Source organism: Sorghum bicolor, chromosome 10 (genome assembly GCF_000003195.3).
Source record: "Sorghum bicolor cultivar BTx623 chromosome 10, Sorghum_bicolor_NCBIv3, whole genome shotgun sequence".
Taxonomy (NCBI): domain Eukaryota; kingdom Viridiplantae; phylum Streptophyta; class Magnoliopsida; order Poales; family Poaceae; genus Sorghum; species Sorghum bicolor.
In genome coordinates, this window is record NC_012879.2 from 44566430 (window position 1) to 44584643 (window position 18214).

At 48.4% G+C, this 18214-nt stretch overlaps 1 protein-coding gene across 1 annotated transcript; it reads right to left on the bottom strand.

Moving 5' to 3' along the window:
• On the bottom strand, positions 508-16237 carry LOC8072629 (DEAD-box ATP-dependent RNA helicase 31). The gene is made up of 10 exons (XM_021449667.1): positions 14759-16237; positions 13106-13212; positions 11746-11801; positions 11435-11659; positions 11138-11344; positions 10974-11060; positions 10800-10895; positions 10496-10711; positions 10085-10267; positions 508-954 (listed from the first exon to the last, which is right to left on the bottom strand). Exons 1-10 carry the CDS (start codon positions 16174-16176, stop codon positions 727-729), a joined length of 2823 nt encoding a protein of 940 aa, XP_021305342.1. The 5' UTR covers positions 16177-16237; the 3' UTR covers positions 508-726.

The following is an 18214-nucleotide window of genomic DNA, read 5'->3' on the forward strand; positions in this document are numbered from 1 at the left end:
CCGGTCATGGAAATAATGCATCAGCCTTCATTGTCACGGCTATAGCCTATAGGATCGGCGTGTCAACAGCTGACGATGGCGTCGACGACACAGAAGCTCCTGTCCTGAAATTCCTCTTCCATCGAACAGGTCGAGCGGATCCGCATCAGGCGGTTTCAATCGTACCAAGGTCTATTACCTTCTATCAATCATTCAGCAATGTTTTTCTCACAATAAATCAACGAATAATATTTTAAACCATAGCTTTTCAGCCAAGCTTACAAGCCCATATGATGCTTAAATGTAGCAACTATTGTCACGGTAAAGGACCGTATATTGACATATTGTTCATACCTTGCTCGCAAAAAATCCAGACTTGAATTATTACAAATTACAATTGAGGATCTTTGTACATTTGGGCTTTGAGTTGTTGATATTTGGGCCATGGATGATCTTTGTATACATGGGCATGGCCTAGTCATTAAATAAACGTTTATCTAGCTATGTTCAACAACACATACGTAAGACTTGTGGCAAAACACGGTTATCTTTAGCAATCGTGATCAGTAACAGAACAAACGAATGAGAACAATACTATTAATTCATTCACTTGTGCAAGCATAAAACGTACAATAAGCCTTATTAGCAGAAACTAGCTCCAAAACTCTGGTCAGTATGGAGTAGCGTGCTATCAGATGTTAGATCATGTGCAAAAAGGGCTTCAAGACATGGATACATGGCAATAGGTTACTTTGATCTCAGACCTGGAATGTTGTTCAGCCCCATCTTCCTGAGGGCAAGCTTAGGCACTGCAGGAGGGTTATTGAGACCCATACTTCTACTGAACTCATTGGCAAGTGATACAAGCTGGTATTTGTCACGTCCGATGAACTTATTTGAATTGTAGTAACCAAGCCACGCCTGATAAGCGGATTCTTTGTCTTTAACCTCCACATGTGCAAGCGCCTTATCGACCTGCACACGATTACAAAATACACAATGTAGCGTAACACAAGTCAGTGACTTGGATATTATTCTAAATAGACTTGTAGGTACAATACATATTTATAAACAAAGCAGTTACCAGATATGAAGTTGTATTTTTAGACTAGAGACCTTGGTACCACTTTTATAGGAAGCATAAACATATTACTGGGGTTACCAGTTTACAAGAAAAACCATATCACACCTCCATGAAGTTGCATTTAAAAGGAAGATCTCTGTTGGTTGCTAATAGAAAAAAACTGACGTTTGGTTAGACCGCTTTCCTGAACTATTTGTGGCTGTAATGAGCAAAGCTGCTAAGTGGCAGAAATGGCTGTGAGAAATTGTAACTTTTTGTTTAGCCTGGACTCCTAAGGTACAGCTGTAATATTTGAACATTCGCACCACACGCCCACACACACAACACATCCAGTGCGCATGCTAGAACACCACGCGCCCTTTTGGATGGAGATCGACAAAGTCCCACCAGGTTTCGCAAGCGATGGGCAAGTCACAGTACCATTGTGGCTTCACGTGTATGTCCAGGACCTGCAAGATTACTTTGGGAATAAATCCCCTGGTGAGACGCCCAGGTCCGATCAGGGATCATACCTGGGCAGTTAGTGCTCACACCTTGCTACCACTAGGCTACATACCAGTTCCCAATAAGAACCTGATACTCAGAAGATGGTTGGAGGGAGGGAGGGAAGGCAATGAGCAATTGTCTGCTGATGAAGACCCAGATGGGTTGAGGAAAACGTTAGTTTCTGATTCAGTTAATTAGGCTAACCTAGAAGGGTAGCAATATAGTCACATACATGGGCCTCATGGGCCTACATACACATTCTCCAAACCACCCCCCCCCCCCCCCCCCCCCCGTGCAGTCTGAACTACCGGCGCAGCGGAGTTTGCAGACTGGACAGAAAAGAAGTACACACGAGCCCCCCCACAGACGCAACTAGCCACTAGTGATGTTGAGGCTGGAGCTGAACTCGGTGAAAGTTGAGGACGGGAGACCCTTGGTGAAGATGTCGGCGAACTGGGAGGTGGTTGGGATGTGTAGGACCCGAACATCGCTGATGGCGGCCCAATCCCGGACGAAGTGTAGATCGATCTCCACATGCTTGGTCCTCTGGTGCTAGACCGGGTTGGTGGAGAGGTACACCACACTAACGTTGTCGCAGTAGACCAGTGCGCTCGGGGAGAGGGACTGTGGAGCTCAGCGAGGAGCTGTCGGAGCCAGGAAGCCTCAGCCACGCCGTTAGCAACAGCACGGTACTCCGCCTCGGCACTGGAGCGGGAGACGACCGGCTGGCGCTTGGACGACCAGGACACCAGGTTGCCGCCGAGGAAGACGGCGTAGCCGGAGGTGGAGCAGCGAGTGTATGGACACCCGACCCAGTCGACGTCAGTGTAGACGACGAGCTCGGTGGAGGACAACCGTCGGTGAAGGAGGAGGCCGAAGTTGACGGTGCCGCGGAGGTAGCGAAGGTTCCGCTTGAGAGCGGTGAGGTGTGGCTCCCGGGGATCATGCATGTGGAGACATATTTGCTGAACTGCATAGCTGATGTCCGACCAGGTGAAGGTGAGGTACCGAAGTGCACCAGCAAGACTCCGATATGCAGTGGGATCGGTCACTGGGGTGCCCCCGGCCTCTGAGAGCTTGCCCTGTGTGTCAACCGGAGTGGAGCAAGGCTTGCAGTCAGTCATCCCAATGCGCTCCAGGATATCAAGACTGTACTGCCGCTGGTGAAGGAGTAACCCAGCAAGATGAGGCTCAACAGTGACCCCAAGGAAGTGATGGAGTGCACCCAGATCCTTCATAGCAAACTCCTGCTGAAGAGAGGCGATGATCCGGCGAAGGAGGGACTCACTGGAGATGTGAGGACAATGTCATCAACATAGAGCAGCAGGTACGCCGTCTCAGCGTTGTGGTGATAGATGAACAAAGAAGTATCTGACTTGGCCTCCACAAACCCCGGTGTCAGCAGGAAAGCAGCAAACCGATGGTTCCACGCTCGGGGGGCCTGCTTGAGGCCGTAGAGAGACTTGTTGAGCCGACACACCATGTCGGGACAAGGAGTCAAGAAACCCCGCCAGCTGGCTGCAGTAGATTGTCAAGAACGCCATGCAGGAAGACATTCTTAACGTCAGCTGATGCACGGGCCAGCCGCGAGTGAGGGCCAGCGAGAGCACCGTGCGGACGGTAGCCGACTTAACCACTGGGCTGAAAGTCTCTTCGTAGTCGACACCGGGGCGCTGAGTAAAGCCCCGGAGAACCCAGCGAGCCTTGTACCGCTCAAGAGTGTCGTCAGCCCGACGCTTGTGAGTCCAGATCCACTTGCCGGTGAAGATGTTGGAGCCCGGTGGACGTGGCACCAGATCCCACGTCTAGTTGGCGAGGAGCGCCGCATACTCCTCTTCCATCACGCGGCGCCAGTGAGGGTCCAGCAAGGCCTCGCGGACGGAAGAGGGTACCGGGGAGACCTACGAGTCCCCGGGCATCACCGCAAGAGCCCGAGGCTGCAGTGTACTAGCCGCGTGTCGCGTCACCATAAGGTGAACATGACGTGGGTGTCGGTGAAGAAGCGGTGGATGGTACACTGGCATCGCGACACGGGTAGCTGGGGGCCTCGGCGGCAGTGTCGGTGTCGCCGGCAGGGAAGACGTCGCCGGTGCCGTAGGTGACCCCGGCGAAGAGGGGGCCACCGGTGCCGACAGAGGCAGCGGCGCCAGCCAAGCACATCGCTAGTAGACGCGCGTCGGCTGGGCGAAGCATGCCGATGGGGCCAGAGTCGCCTGTCCGAGACCCACGTCGTGGGCACGTCGCTGGTAGACGCGCACCGGCTGGGCAAAGCGTGCCGGTGGGGCCAGAGTCAAACCCGTGTCGTGCGCAGGGACCGGTCCGGAAGGTGACCCCTCGAGGCCCGGGCAAGATATCGGCCCTGGGGTGTCATGGGCGACCGGCGAGCTGGGGCATGGCGTAGCAGTACCTGCAGGAAACACCAGCAAAGGTGGCTCGACCACCGGGTCAGTGGGAAACACAGAGGAGAGGTCAAGCTCCGAGGTGGAAGCGGGAGTGGTGGTGGTGGAAAATGTAAAGACAGACTCATCAAACACCACATGGCAAGAGATGAGGACTCGACGAGAGTTAAGGTCGTAGCATCGGTACCCCTTGTGATCTGAAGAGTACCCAAGAAAGACACAGAGAGTCGAACGGGGAGCCAGCTTGTGAGCGATGGCGGTGGTGTTCGGGTAACACGCACACCCAAAGACTCGAAGGTGATCGTAGCGAGGAGGGGTACCGAAGAGAGCGTGGTGTGGCGTGGGAGCTGGGCAGGTAGCGGAAGGAAGGCGGTTAATGAGGTAGGTGAAGGTGTGCAAGCTCTCAGCCCAGAAGCAAGCAGAAAGCAAGGGCTAAAGCAGAAGAGTGCGCACGGTGTCGTTGGTGGTGCGAATCATACGCTCAGCTTTGCCGTTCTGAGAGAAGGTATACAGGCAAGACATGCGTAACTGGACACCGTGAGAGAGAAAGAAGGCACAGAAGGTGGAGTTATCAAACTCCCGACCATTGTCACACTGGACAGCCTTGACGGTGAGGCCGAACTGTGTGGGCACCCAAGCGAAAAAGTGGAGGAGCGCGGGGAAAGCATCAGACTTCGCACGTAAAGGAAAAGTCCATGAATAATGTGAATAATCATCAACCACCACAAGATAGTACTAAATACTGATGACAGGAGATGTCCATATGTCGCAATGTACAAGGTAAAAAATGTGGGCCGCATAAGAACTGTGAAAAAGAAGACGAACATGATGGCCCAGTTGGCACGCATGACACATATGCTCATCGTGAGCCCGAGTACATCGAATATCGGAACTACGACTGAGCTGCATTAGGGCATCACGTCCAGGATGGCCGAGGCGCCAGTGCCAAGTAGTGGAAGTAGTAGTGGCGAAGGCAGCTGACAAAACAAGCAAAGGAGGCGAGGCAAATGCCGGAAAGCGAAGAGTGTAAAGGGGACCCATGCTATCCAAGGTTCCGCTAGGCGGTAGGCGGATTCTAGGCGCTGACCCCTAGCCTAGCGCCTAGGCGGGATTAATCGCGCCTAGGCGCTCCTAGGCGTTTTGCTAGGCGTTTTATATATATATATACACTGATAATACATATATTACCTTCTAAAGAGAAAAAAAACAACTGAATAGTGAGTCCAAATAGATAGAAAGGCTAGCCTAAATAGGTAAAAAAGCCCAACAGGCAAGGGCCCAGCCCATCTTCCACAGACTACAAACCCTAGACCCTATTCCCCTCACCCTCACGCGCGGACGCGCCGCACCTGCTCTCTCACGCGCCGCACGCGACCCCCTGCTCCCTCACGGCGCTCCCTCACGCGCCGCACCCGACCCCGCGCCTCCGCCCGCTGCCGGTTCCTCTCTATCTCCGGCATCTCCCCCTCCTCTGTGCGCCCGCCGCCAGCCGCGCTCGCCCGCGCTCGCCGCCGTCCGCCACCAGCATGCCAGCGCACGCTCCGCTAGACGCTGCGCCACCTCCACCGGCGCCGCCACGGAGCTGCCGCCGCCTTGGGGTCCGCCTACCCCCATAGGCGAGGCGAGCACCCTCCGACTACCGCCTAGTCGCGCTGAATCGCGCCTAGGCGAGCGCCTAGCGGAACTATGATGCTATCACATCGGAGCAGAGGACGCCGAGAAGCCAAATCCTTCACAGTAAGACCAGAAGAGTCAAACTCCACAGAACAGGAATTGTCAGCTGTAAAACGACGAATTGAAAGAAGGTTGTGAACCATAGAAGGTGCAACAAGAACGTCAGGAAGACGAAAGGAGCCATGGGGGCCGGCGACACCCACAGATGTGACAGTAAGACACGACCCATTGGCGACCATAATGGACGAAGGAAGAGAGAAAAACGGAGGGTGAACAGAAGAAAGTATATCAGGGTTAGGAGTGGTGTGGTAAGTAGCCCCAGAGTCGGCAACCCACTCCAGCCCAACAGGTGGTGTCAGGGCCATGGTGCGGAAGGAGTTGGCCAAAGCCACCTGGTCCCAACCGACAGGCCCGAGCCACGTAGACGCGGGAGGTGCTGCCCACGGTGTCACTGAGGGAAACCCCAGGGAAGCACCAGCGAGCATGGCCGCTGGCGGGCGAGGCTCACCACCGGGAGCCTGGAACGGCCACATGGAGATGCGCCCTGACCATGGGTTGTGGAAGGATGGCCAGGGTGCACCCCGTGGAGGTGGCGGCGCCGTGTTGCCCCCACGACCTGCTCCACGCCCCCCGCCATGGAGACGGCGGCCGCCACGGCCCCCCACCCCGCTCGGCCCGTTTGGGGAGAGGACCAAGAAGTGACGATTGTGGTGGTGGGGCCAGACGAGGCGGAGTAGCAGCGAGAGCAGTCGAGGAGGACGAGGACCCCTGCGCGGAGGTGAACCCAAGCTGGAGACCCTGAGTAAGCTCCTCCATGACAAGGTCGTCACGGACCTGCAGGAAGGTGGGGAAGGGCCGCTGTCGGGTGATCCACGTACGGAGGTAGGCGTAGCGGTCACTGAGCCCGCGGAGGACGTTGAGGACCAAGATACGGTCCTCCACGGGCCAGCCGAGAGAGTCTGCCATGCCCTTGGTGGCAGAACTCGCTGACGGAGAGGTCGCCCTGGACGAAGGTACGGAAGCTCGCGTCGAGCCACAGAGCCCAGGCTTCTGCGTTGCCCAAGAACTAGCCCTCGAGCGCTAGCCAGGCCCCGCGAGCGCTCGGAGTGTTGCGGACGAGGTCGTGGAGGTCCAGGGAGATCGTCCCCAGAATCCAGGAGAGGACGATGCTGTCTAGGCGCAGCCACGAGGGGGTCGGGACCGCCCACGGTGTCGAGGAGGACGTGGTCGCCGAGGGCGTAGCGGCGGAGGGTGAGAAGGACCAAGTCCCGCCAGTGGGCGTAGGAGGGCGACTCGGGCTCGAGGACGACCGAGACGAGGAGGCGGATGTTCTGGATACCCCCGGCCTGGTAGTGGAGCTGCTCCACGAGCGCATCGGCCAGATCATGCAAGATGACCACTGTGAGGCACATTGGGACCAGCCAATCCCGAGGACGTGGTCCCGACGTCGGGCGAGGCCGGGAGGCCAAGGAACTGCTCCGCTTCGGCAATCTGGCAGGCCAAGGCATCGGCCGCATCGCGCTCGCGCTCCCAAGCGAGGGCGGTCTCACGCACGCGGGCCTGGCCCTCCGCAGGCACAGCACGAGCAGTGACGGGAGCGGCGATGAGGGTGGAGTCAGGACGATGAGTCACAGGCAGCGGAGGTGGTGCGGGGAACGGGGCCGTGCCACTCACACCCGCGGGCAGAGCAGCCGCGCTCGTGCCTGCGGCCAGGCCAGGGGTCGGCCCCTTGGGCAGAGTTCCCGCGACCGTGAGCAGCGGCCCTGGCAGGGCAGCCACGTCCAGAGGCATGCTGAGGCCAGCCGCGATGGCGGCGGCAGCACCCAGGACGTCCGCGGCTCCCGCATCGAGTGCAGTCGCTGGCGCAGCCGCGTCCGCAACGGCGTCTACACCCGCATCCGCTGGTTCCGCACGCGCCGCGACCTCTGCAGCGTCCGCCGGTCCCGCGCGTGCGGCCAGAGCAGCAGCCGCGCCAGTGGCCAGGACGGCAGCGGCGCCGGTAGAGTTGGAGGCGGCGGCAGCGGGTCTGGGTTGCGGATTCCGCGCAATTTGCGCCCAGGTGGAGGTGGGGAGAGGAGGGAAAGAGTGGAAATAGGGGGAGTAGGCCGGCCGGCCATGGCTGCCGGCAGCGCGCCGGCCAGAGGCGGCGGCGGAATCGCGCCGGCCAGGTTGGGCAGGGAGGTAACCCTAGGCTGCTGATACCATGTTGAGTTTCTGATTCAGTTAATTAGGCTAACCCTAGAAGGGTAGCAATATAGTCACATACATGGGCCTCATGGGCCTACATACACATACTCCAATAGAAAAGAATGGAAATTTCTCTGTTGAATCAATGTATAAGCATCAATGTGCAGGAATGGAATTGATCTCCCAGATAAGAAAAACTGGAAAGCTACACGTCCCCTTAAAACCAAGATCTTCATGTGGATAATTTTTAAAAGTATCATTTTAACCATAGATAACTTGTTGAAAAGAAACAGGACAGGTGATGAGAGGTGTGACTTTTGTTCAGAAGAAAGAAATGGTGGAACACTTATACTTGGGTGTTTTTCAGCCAAATACATTTAGAGTTTGGTTGGCCCAGTCATTCTGATTAACTCAGGCTTTCAGCAGATTGTTATATAAATAATGGAAAAAGGCTTTCACATGGTAGGGCTTGCAGCAATTTGCTGGGGTCTCTAGAAAGCAAGAAATAAAGTTAGCTTTGGCCCAGTAATTCTGATTAACTCTGGCCTTCAGCCTACATAGATTGTTTGTTCCTGTTGTTCGCTCGTTCAGTACTGGGCAGGTCTTCAATTGCCAGAGAACAAGGTGATGCTGGAAAAGGAGCAAAGATGCTGAATGGGGCAGCACTACATTTCCACCAGCAGAAAGCAGATCGTGGCCAGTCACACGGATCACAGGACGTAGCAGCGTTCCACGTCCCCGGTACGAGCGTTCTGGATCGTGAGTCGGGGTCGTTACCGTACGAACGACAGGTCACCGGTTGGGACATTAGCTGGGACGACGTTCCAAATCATACAGGATCACCAAGGAGGATGAAGACGGCAGGTTCCAAAGGATGAACGTCAGCGGCTGGAAACTGGCGACGCAGCGGCACTGGGGCTGGATGTGTGCTGGCGACGCAGCGGATATGGACTTTTAGAGACCCAGGCGCATTAGTTAATGGGCCTAGCAGTGGCAGCCCGCAGCCCATATGGTCCAGGAAATGTCCAAGCAATGGATTCGTAATCTTTTATATTGGTAATCATTTTTGTACCTATGAATTATTTTATTCTGCTAAAAAAACCTATGAATTATTTTATGGTGTGTAAAAAGGTTTGTCAGCATAAATATTTTAGGATCATGATCCTGGTTTTATAGCTATGTTCCACCTATGTTGTCCCAATTAGTCAGGATCACGTTCCACTCTACGATCCAATCTTCCCGAAGAAGTATACCCCCTAACAAACCGGGAAATTAAAATCCACGTCCCATGTACCACGTTCCTCGTACCTATGTACCAGGAACTTTTGTGACTGTGATCGTGGCCAAAGCTTTTGGACATCAAAGCTCTGTAATTATGTTGCTTTTCACAGTAACGAAATTAAAGGATCCCCATTGTGGAACACAAGAAATGACCGCACATTGCTCACTAAACATCATGAAACTGGTAAGCAGCTTACAAAATGTGATTGATGCTTGGTAGTCAGCGTATCATTTAACTAAGTAATACATTCGTCCAAATTTCGGATATAATTACTATAGTGATGGCATTCAGAACTTCTATTTGCCATTTACAGTATACTTATCTACCCCAAATCAGATTCAAATCATACATTTGGCGAAGAGTCCGACTAACCTGAAATTGGTCAACTGTTGATCGTGTGAAAGAATATGTAGCATATTACATATACATATCCTTCAGGAAGCAAAGTTCCCCCATAAATAGACCACAGCACCACAACTGATGTTAGTAATAATAAGGACTGAAAATTTTGGCCGACAAATTTTAAATATCAGGCCTGAAAAGGGCTGGGCTGAATTGGTATATGTTTGTGACCTAACAAAGATGAAGGTCTGAGCTGGATTATGAAAGAGCATTAGGGCCATGACCTATTACCACCCATAGATATTACTACAAAATGATAGCCTCAACAGCATTGAACTTTGAGCATATGTCTCAGGAAATGTTGGCTTTTCAGCTTTTGTCAGTAAATTGATTACATGAACATGTATCCATACAACTGTACTACTCAGATTAGCCCACCTGTTAGATCTTTTGAGTGGAGAGTCATCATAATGATGAAACCCAGTCCATGTGACATGACAAATAATTACAGAATTGGAAGTGCTAGCTGATTGTTTAAGTATGTTACGGCTGCATGGGTCAAATCAAGCACAGAATTGTAGACAAAAAAGCCCAATGTCAAATCAACAGACACCAAAAGTAATGTGGACTTTAGAGACAGCTTCAAAATACCTTTTTCTTAGTGTCCAGATCAATTAATGGTTGTGTTGCCTCTGAAATAGGCAAGTCCTTGATGCTCCTCAAGAAATATTCTTCCCATGGTGCCAATAGTAAGACTCCTGCCCCCTCATTGCCTCTGCGACCAGTTCTACCAAGTCGATGAATATATTGCTCTCTGTCAGTTGGCACCCCCAACTGTGATAATCATGGTGAGTCAATACTCCGATTTGTAATTAGAAATATGTTAAGGCAAAAAGATAAGCACACCAATAATAAATTCAGACTTCCAACTATCTTAGCTACGAGCTGCATCAGGGACTTTATGATTTCTCATTTGAATCATAAAGAGCAAGTAGAAAACCCCATAACTGGAACCATCTGCAAAATAAACATGACCAGAAATTTGTACAAGAGGTTCTTTACCTGCACAACTAGTGTGACATTGGGATAATCAACACCCCTGGCAGAGACATCAGAGCTAACAAGAATGAGACCCTTTGACTCCTTAAATTCTTTCGATATCCTAGTTCTGTAGCTTTGAGGTTTTCTGGAGTGGATCTCACGTACATTCAACTTCAACTCAGACAGAAGCTCAGCAACAAGGCTTGTTACTTTTGCTGTTGTACAGAATACAATCACCTGCATGTGTTGCCTCAATCATTGTTGATACATAGAAAATGTATACAAAAGAAAATACAAAAAGATTACAATAGCAATTGAAATTTACCTTGTAGTCAACATTTTCAGAAATATGATCAGTTAGAAGACCATATAGGATGGAGAACTGTTTGTCCAGTGGTGCAATTAAATGCATTTGCTTCACCTGAATACGGTAATCATAAGCACCACTTTTGATTTTGAAAATAAGAAGCAATCAAAATATATTTGGTCTAGTAAATACCTGAGAGTGTGTTTCCTCACTTCCTTCTTGAACAGTATTGACAAATTCAAGATCTCTTTTCATGGCAATATGACATACTTGACGAACCTAGCATGAAGAGTAGAAACTAATGGCATACCGACCAAACAAAGCAAATAATTACAAGTAGTATACCACAGTGATACCTCATCCGGAACTGTTGCGGAAAATAGAAGTGTTTGACGCTGTTTTGGGAGTGCAGCCACTATTTTTTCAATATCTGATCGGAATCCCATATCTAATAAGCGATCAGCTTCATCAAGAATTAGAACTTTGACACCCATCAACCTTGTAGCAAACCCTGGAGTGTTCTCCATGTGATCCCTGAGCCTTCCAGGAGTAGCTACTAGAATCTGTAATTCAACAATTCAGCTTTTGGGTCAGAACACAGAACAAATGACAACAGATTTAGCAGGATTATTCAATAAGATAATTTGAATCACCTGGCAAGGGTTAGTATGCATGCGCTTCTGTTCAAGAGCCATTCGAGTGCCGCCTATTACAAGCTGCACTCCAATTGATGGATGGAATTTAAGAAGCTTGTTAGCTTCTGCAGCAGCCTGATCAGCAAGCTCACGTGTAGGGCACACTACAACAACACTGATGGGAGGTCTCTTTAGATCACGATCAACAGGTGGTAATTTGGAAACAACTTCAATTGCTGGTAGCTGAAGGTAAAACAATTGCACATTATTATATTCAAAGTCAAACAAAAAAATATTATTCACTGTTCAGATTTCAGAAGGGTACTTACCAAGAAAGCTACAGTTTTTCCAGTTCCTGTCTTTGCTTTGGCTAGTACATCCTTCCCTATAGAGAGAAGACGTGCTAATAGGTGAGAACAGACTAGAAAAGATGCAAATCAAGTGGAAATAAAATTATTTCACAATCACGTGCTTTAATAATTAAAAAATATATATACATATTAATGCAGTTCAGATTGCCTGACTCGCAATAAAATACTACTTTGAAGTCACGTGAAAACAGTGAGGATATTGTTTTTCTTGAACCATTTGACAAAGAGAACTACATTTTGTTGAAACTCTTCCTCTCCAATATCTTCAGCCCTGGATAAATTCTTGATGCAAAGAGAACTTTGCATGGGTAACAAAATTTCAGGCTGCTTCAACTTTAAGGCAACATTACTCAACTTCAAGGAACAGCTATGCAATTTTCCTACAACAAAAATCTATGCACATCTGATTTCATAAACATACAGATAGAACTACAAAGAGAAATTTAGTGTCTCTTCTAAGTTCTGTCACACCTCCATCAAACTGGGGTTCAGAACTAAACCTAAGGATTCCAGACTAATAACAAGGTTATGAGTTGAAGCCTTGAAGACAAAATGTTTGGCACAAACCACCCCTTTGTTGTAATCATGAAAACCCCTTGGAACACATACCTAGAAGTGTTTAAAAAAATTGAAATGATGCACATACAGCGTGTCTAGAGATGTTGTCACAAAAGTTGAGATGCAAACACAATCTAAAAATTCATATGAAAACAATAAAAAACCCAAGTGCATGTGCATTAGAAAACAAAGTTCCTGTGATTGTCATCTAGTACATATAACCTAAAATGTGCCATTTTCATATGAATTTTAAGAAAACGACTTTGCATTCAAACTTTTGCAATAATGCACATCTATAGATGCGCTATGGATGTCAGGGTCAGGATGTGCATCATTTAAAAAAAATATTCTAGGCATTTGTTTCAAGGGGGGTTTCATGATTACACCGGAGGAGCAGTTTGCCTGAATATTTTGCCAAATATCATATAGCTGTTGACATCGCTAACAAAGTCCAAACATGTTCACTATATTGGCTTTTGCAAAGGGGTGCAAAAATTCAATATAAATAATGGATGATTCACTAACAGATGATTGAAAAAAATGAAAGCAACATGTTTACCCGTGCAGTTCATGAAAGAAATTTTATAGATCACTCGAAATGAAGGTAAAAAGAGCTGAAACAAGAAAATACAAGAAAGTAGAAATGTGTGGAAAACAATGTCCTTTGCATCAGTGAACCTCAATATATTTGCTAAACAAAAGTTATATCATAAAATAAATGCAAAAATGGCAAACATAAAAAAGGAACACTGAAATCAACCTTGAAGTATAATAGGAAGAGTAGCCTCCTGAACAGCAGTCATCCGTTCATACCCAGCAGCCTTAACACCTTTCAGTGACAAGGGAGATAGTGGGCATTCGTCAAACCTGTCAGGAAATGAAGAAAAAAAATATCATGATAGATTGTAGACTATAACTGAAGCATATACCATTTGGTACAAATCTGAATTATTTAGGGAAAAGCAGATTATCTACACGCATAGCCAGTCATAGCTCATAGGCGTATGCAATGCCAATATATATGAATATAACTTGATCAATGCACAGTGAGAAGCCAAGTAAGATTCAATGAGCTGTTACCATCTACCGTTTATTACAAGCTGCAGAGAAATTCAACAGAGATATTTAAAAAAATGGTCTGTTAAAATAAAGTTGTAGTAGCAACATCAACCACACCATCAATCAATCAGGCAAATTTTAGCAACAGTTTGCCAAGTCCTCCAAATTATGTTACAAAGACTAATCATCAAGGAACTGTGTTAAGAAGTTCAAAGAAACCAAGGGTGTGGGTTCACAATAGTAGCCTAAATGCCAAGAGCAATATCATTAAGCAACTTAACCTACAATCTTGCTGAGGAATATAAACAAAGCATGTTACAAAGACTAATCATCAAGGAACTGTGTTAAGAAGTTCAAAGAAACCAAGGGTGTGGGTTCACAATAGTAGCCTAAATGCCAAGAGCAATATCATTAAGCAACTTAACCTACAATCTTGCTGAGGAATATAAACAAAGCAATCTATCTCTATATTCCTCCACTGCTCAACTCCAAGAGACCCTCTATATCTTTCCTAAATGCTAGGAATAGAGATTTTGGTGAAAATTTACCCTCCAATAGCTTGCCTAAATGATTATGGAAATATAGCCATCTTCTATTCCGGATTTTTCGCTAGACAAAAATAGAAGACAAGAATGGCTCTCTAGAGGGCGCACGAGACATAGAAAAGCTGTTGGAGAGTGAAAAGATATAGAAAACGATTTTTATGGAAATGACTCTCTAAATAATGATTTAGAGAGTGAGATTTACAAAGACTCTTGGAGATGCTCTTACCGATGGGAGTTACTCTGAATTCAAAATGTGCATTGTTTGTGAATTTTCAAATACCAATTCCAGTGCTGCTAGATGCAAACCATAACTGAGATGACAGTTATACTAAGTCATAGTGAATGATCCTATCTCACAGTTTCTCGACAGCCTTAATGTCCTCAGATTCACCGGCTTTTGCTGGCTGGAAATACTTAGGTTTCTAATAACACTTCCACAATCCACATTAAGTGGACCGGAATCTGTTACACTAAGTCAGAAACCCACCAAACAACACAAAGGATGGGAGGTGTTGCAGCCAAGTTGGAAGCAGAAGTAGAAGGTTTCAACAAAAGTACTAGTGATAGCTGCCATGGAATTAATGCAGCCAATGAGTCAAACATTATACAAGTACACAAGTAGATTACAGATAATTGAAAGTGATCATGAAGTACACTTGGCAATTAAAAAAATATGAACCAACATTTTTCTCCTATTTTCATTGATGCATATCAATAATCAAATTGGCATCAAGAAAAGAAGAACAAGCTATCTATCTACCTAAGAGAACCATAAATATTATTCCACATCACTAAGAGTTAAGAGCTACCTCTTCTTGCTCAGATAAGAATCACCACCCCCAGTACTTCTTCTGCCCTGTACACTTTCATGTTTAGCTGGCTCATCTTCGGCTGACATAGATGAGCCAGACTTATTACCTGTTATCTGTCCAACATCCTCCTTAACAACCTCGTCATCAAAAAGATCATCTTCGAACCCTGATGGCCCATCATCCTCATCCACTTCCCCCGCCTCATCATCATCCTCTGACAAGCCGAAGTCAAATTTTTTCGCACCCCTCGGCTGGCGGTGACCAAAATCCATATCACTGCTCCTCCCACCTCGATGTGATCCATTGGCCATTTTGCCTCTCCTGCCACCTTGATGCCTTACACTAGAACCCTCAAACCCATCTGGACCAGCATCATCATCCTCGTCGTCATCTAAATCACTTCCCCTCCCCCTTCTCTGCGAAAGACCGGACATCCTTCCGCCACGGTCACGTCTTCCCCTAGAGGATCCTAATCTGATGTCACCATCACAATCACCAAAATCACTGTAACTCCCTCCTTTCCGCGACAGACCCAAATCCCTCCTGCCCCGACCTCGTCGCATCCCAACTGTGTCTTCCCTTCCCCCTCTCCCACGACCATGATGCTGTTTTCCATCACAATCCCCAAACCCAACCAAATCATCATCACTGTCCTCATCGTCATCTAACTCACTCACCCTTCCTCTTCTATGTGACAATCCAGACAGTTGTCCCCTGGCACCACGTCTTCCCCTTGAAGACCGAAATCCAGTGTCACCATCACCATCATCTCGGTCAAAGTCACTGTACCTCCCTCCCCTCCTTGCCAAACCTGAACCCCTCCCACGCTGGCTTGGCTGCCCCCTAGGAGACCTAAATGTGGCCTCCTCATCAAACCCATTCCCCCTCCCTCCTCTCACGAACCCCGACGACCTCTCACCCCGTCCCCGCCTTCCCCTCGAGGAACCGAAATCCGAATCATCATCATCATCATCATCATCATCCAGGTCACTACTCATCACCCTCCCCCTCCGCTCGAAGCCACCGCGCCTATCGCCACTGAACTCACCGCCGGCCATCCTCGATCTCGGGAACGAACCCCTGGAGTCCCGCCCACCTCGGCCGCCCCTGGATGCGCCGACCGAGGGCCTGCGGGTGGACGGCGCGTCGCCTTCGTCGCCGCTGCTGAGCCCGAGGTGGAACGAGTCAGTCTTGAGGTCGCTAATCCAGTCGCTGAGCTCCGCCTCGTCCTCCACAAGGCTCTTCGCGGCGCCGGCCGAGGAGCGGGCGCGGGAGGAGAAGAAGCACGGGGAGAAAGGCCCAGCTGCGCCATTTCGGAGCCCGACCGAGTGGAGCTGGGGAAGGGGCTCCCCGCGCTGGGAGGCGGCGGAGGCCACCGCGCGGCGGAGGATGGCGAAGAGGTGGTGGCGGCGCATGGCGGCCGGCCGGTGGCTTTAGGGTTTAAGGATGACAGGGTGGAATTTGTGGATCCCGGCTCAGGGCCGGGGGTTTTAGACCAGGGCCTCGTTTAGTTAAAAAAAATTGTAAAACGGACACTATAGTAATTTTGTTTGTATTTGATAAATATTATTCTAATTATATAGACTAACTAGGTTTAAAAAATTCGTTTCACAAATTATAATTTAATTAGTTATCTTTTTATCTATATTTAATACTTCATATGCCGTAAGATTCAATGTGTAGTCGTTTTTTTACAACAAACATTCTTCCTTAATTAATAGCAACAAGCCATTAGGCCTGTTTCAGTGGAGAGTTTCATGATGTTGTTTCCAAGACTGCCATATCATGTGAAATGAAATGAAACTTGGATGAAACACCCACTCTCAATGAAGAGTTTTATTTCATAGTTTTATGGGTATTTAATTCCAAGACTCATAGAGAGTTGGTAATCGTGCCAAAACTCATTTCTTCTCTCTCTTCTTAAATACTCAGTCATGTCATTAAAAAATCCTATGTGGCAACCTATTTAATGCAAATGAAAAACTCCCATTGAGACTGGTCTTAAAATCATTACAGAGTTTAATGGTTACATTTTGGAGTGCTAATTTGAGAGGACACTCTTGATAAGATCAGGGGTGGGCCCAGGCCTAGGGCCAGTAGGGGCACGACCTAGTCATGGCCCAAAAATTTTAGGAGCAACTCTTCAATTTGGTCTAAGAAAGAAGCCCATTAAGAAGAAGACTAGAGCACAGCCGCACAGAAAAGTCGCTCAGCTACCGACCACATCGAGCCCCACGCGGCCACGTCGGACGCCGCTACACGCTCCGCCTCCGCTCCTGCCTCCCTCCTACACAGTCCGGGGTCCCACCTCCAGCCTCCCTCCTCTTGCTTGGCGTCGGTGGGTCGTCCTTTGCTCGCGGCCTCGTCCCTGCCCTCACAGTCACACGGCCAGGGCCAGAGCCGACCGCGACCGTCCCCTACTGGCCTGCCCGGCTGCCCGGCATCCCCTGCTCGCCCTTGCGGCCTCGCCTAGACACGACCGTGGGTCCGCGGCAGCTCGAAGGCAGGACCGGACCAGGACCGCCGTCCGCCAGAGCCAGGAGCCCCCTACCCCCTGTCCGACTGTCCCTCCGCCATGGCCTAGGGGAGCTAGAGCCCCCTTGTCCAGAACTAGAAGCCTGAGTGTTGATTATGAAGATACCAATCCAATCTCTGGGTATTGTGGATGTTGAATCAGGCTGGGTTGATGCATCAGTATAGCACCTTGTTCCTTCTTGTAGGTGTGGAAAACGGGCCAAGGACCTTTTCCAGCAGATTTGTGTAGTGCCTGCACGCCTGGGTTGTGATTTGATTGTTTCCTGCAACTGAAATATTCATAGGAAAAAGTCTACATCACCCTCTGAACTATGGGATGGTGTCTACTTTACTCCTCGAACTATGAAACAGTCTAATTTACCACCTGAACTATCCAAAACCGTTCAAATCACCCCCCGGATGGTTTTTGATGGCGGTTTTGCTACAGTACCGTGGTTTTGACTTTTTCTTTTTTCCTATTTGTTTTCATAGAATCTTTAAAAAATCATAGTAAATCACAAAAAAAAATCATAAAATAGGAAATCTAATTTTGTTAGACTCCACATGAGTAGATCTACGCAATGAATATATAATATGGTATACTTTAATATAAACCTTTTCTGTAGCTTTAAATTAGTTAGAAAAATCAAATTTTATCTCTAATTAATTAGAATAATTCATAGTTGCAGCTTCTGTGGTCCAATTGTGGTGAAATTTTTATGGTGGACTAATTATTCTATGCTTGAACTATAGTAAATATTTCATACTCATAGGATCATGTATAACTAAGTTTATTCAGGTTAATGCTTGTTAAATAGTAAATAAATCTATAACTAAGTTATACATGATCCGTTAAGTATGAAATATTACTATAGTTTAAGCATAGAATAATTAGTCCACCAAAAAAATTTCACCACAATTGGACCACAGAAGCTGCAG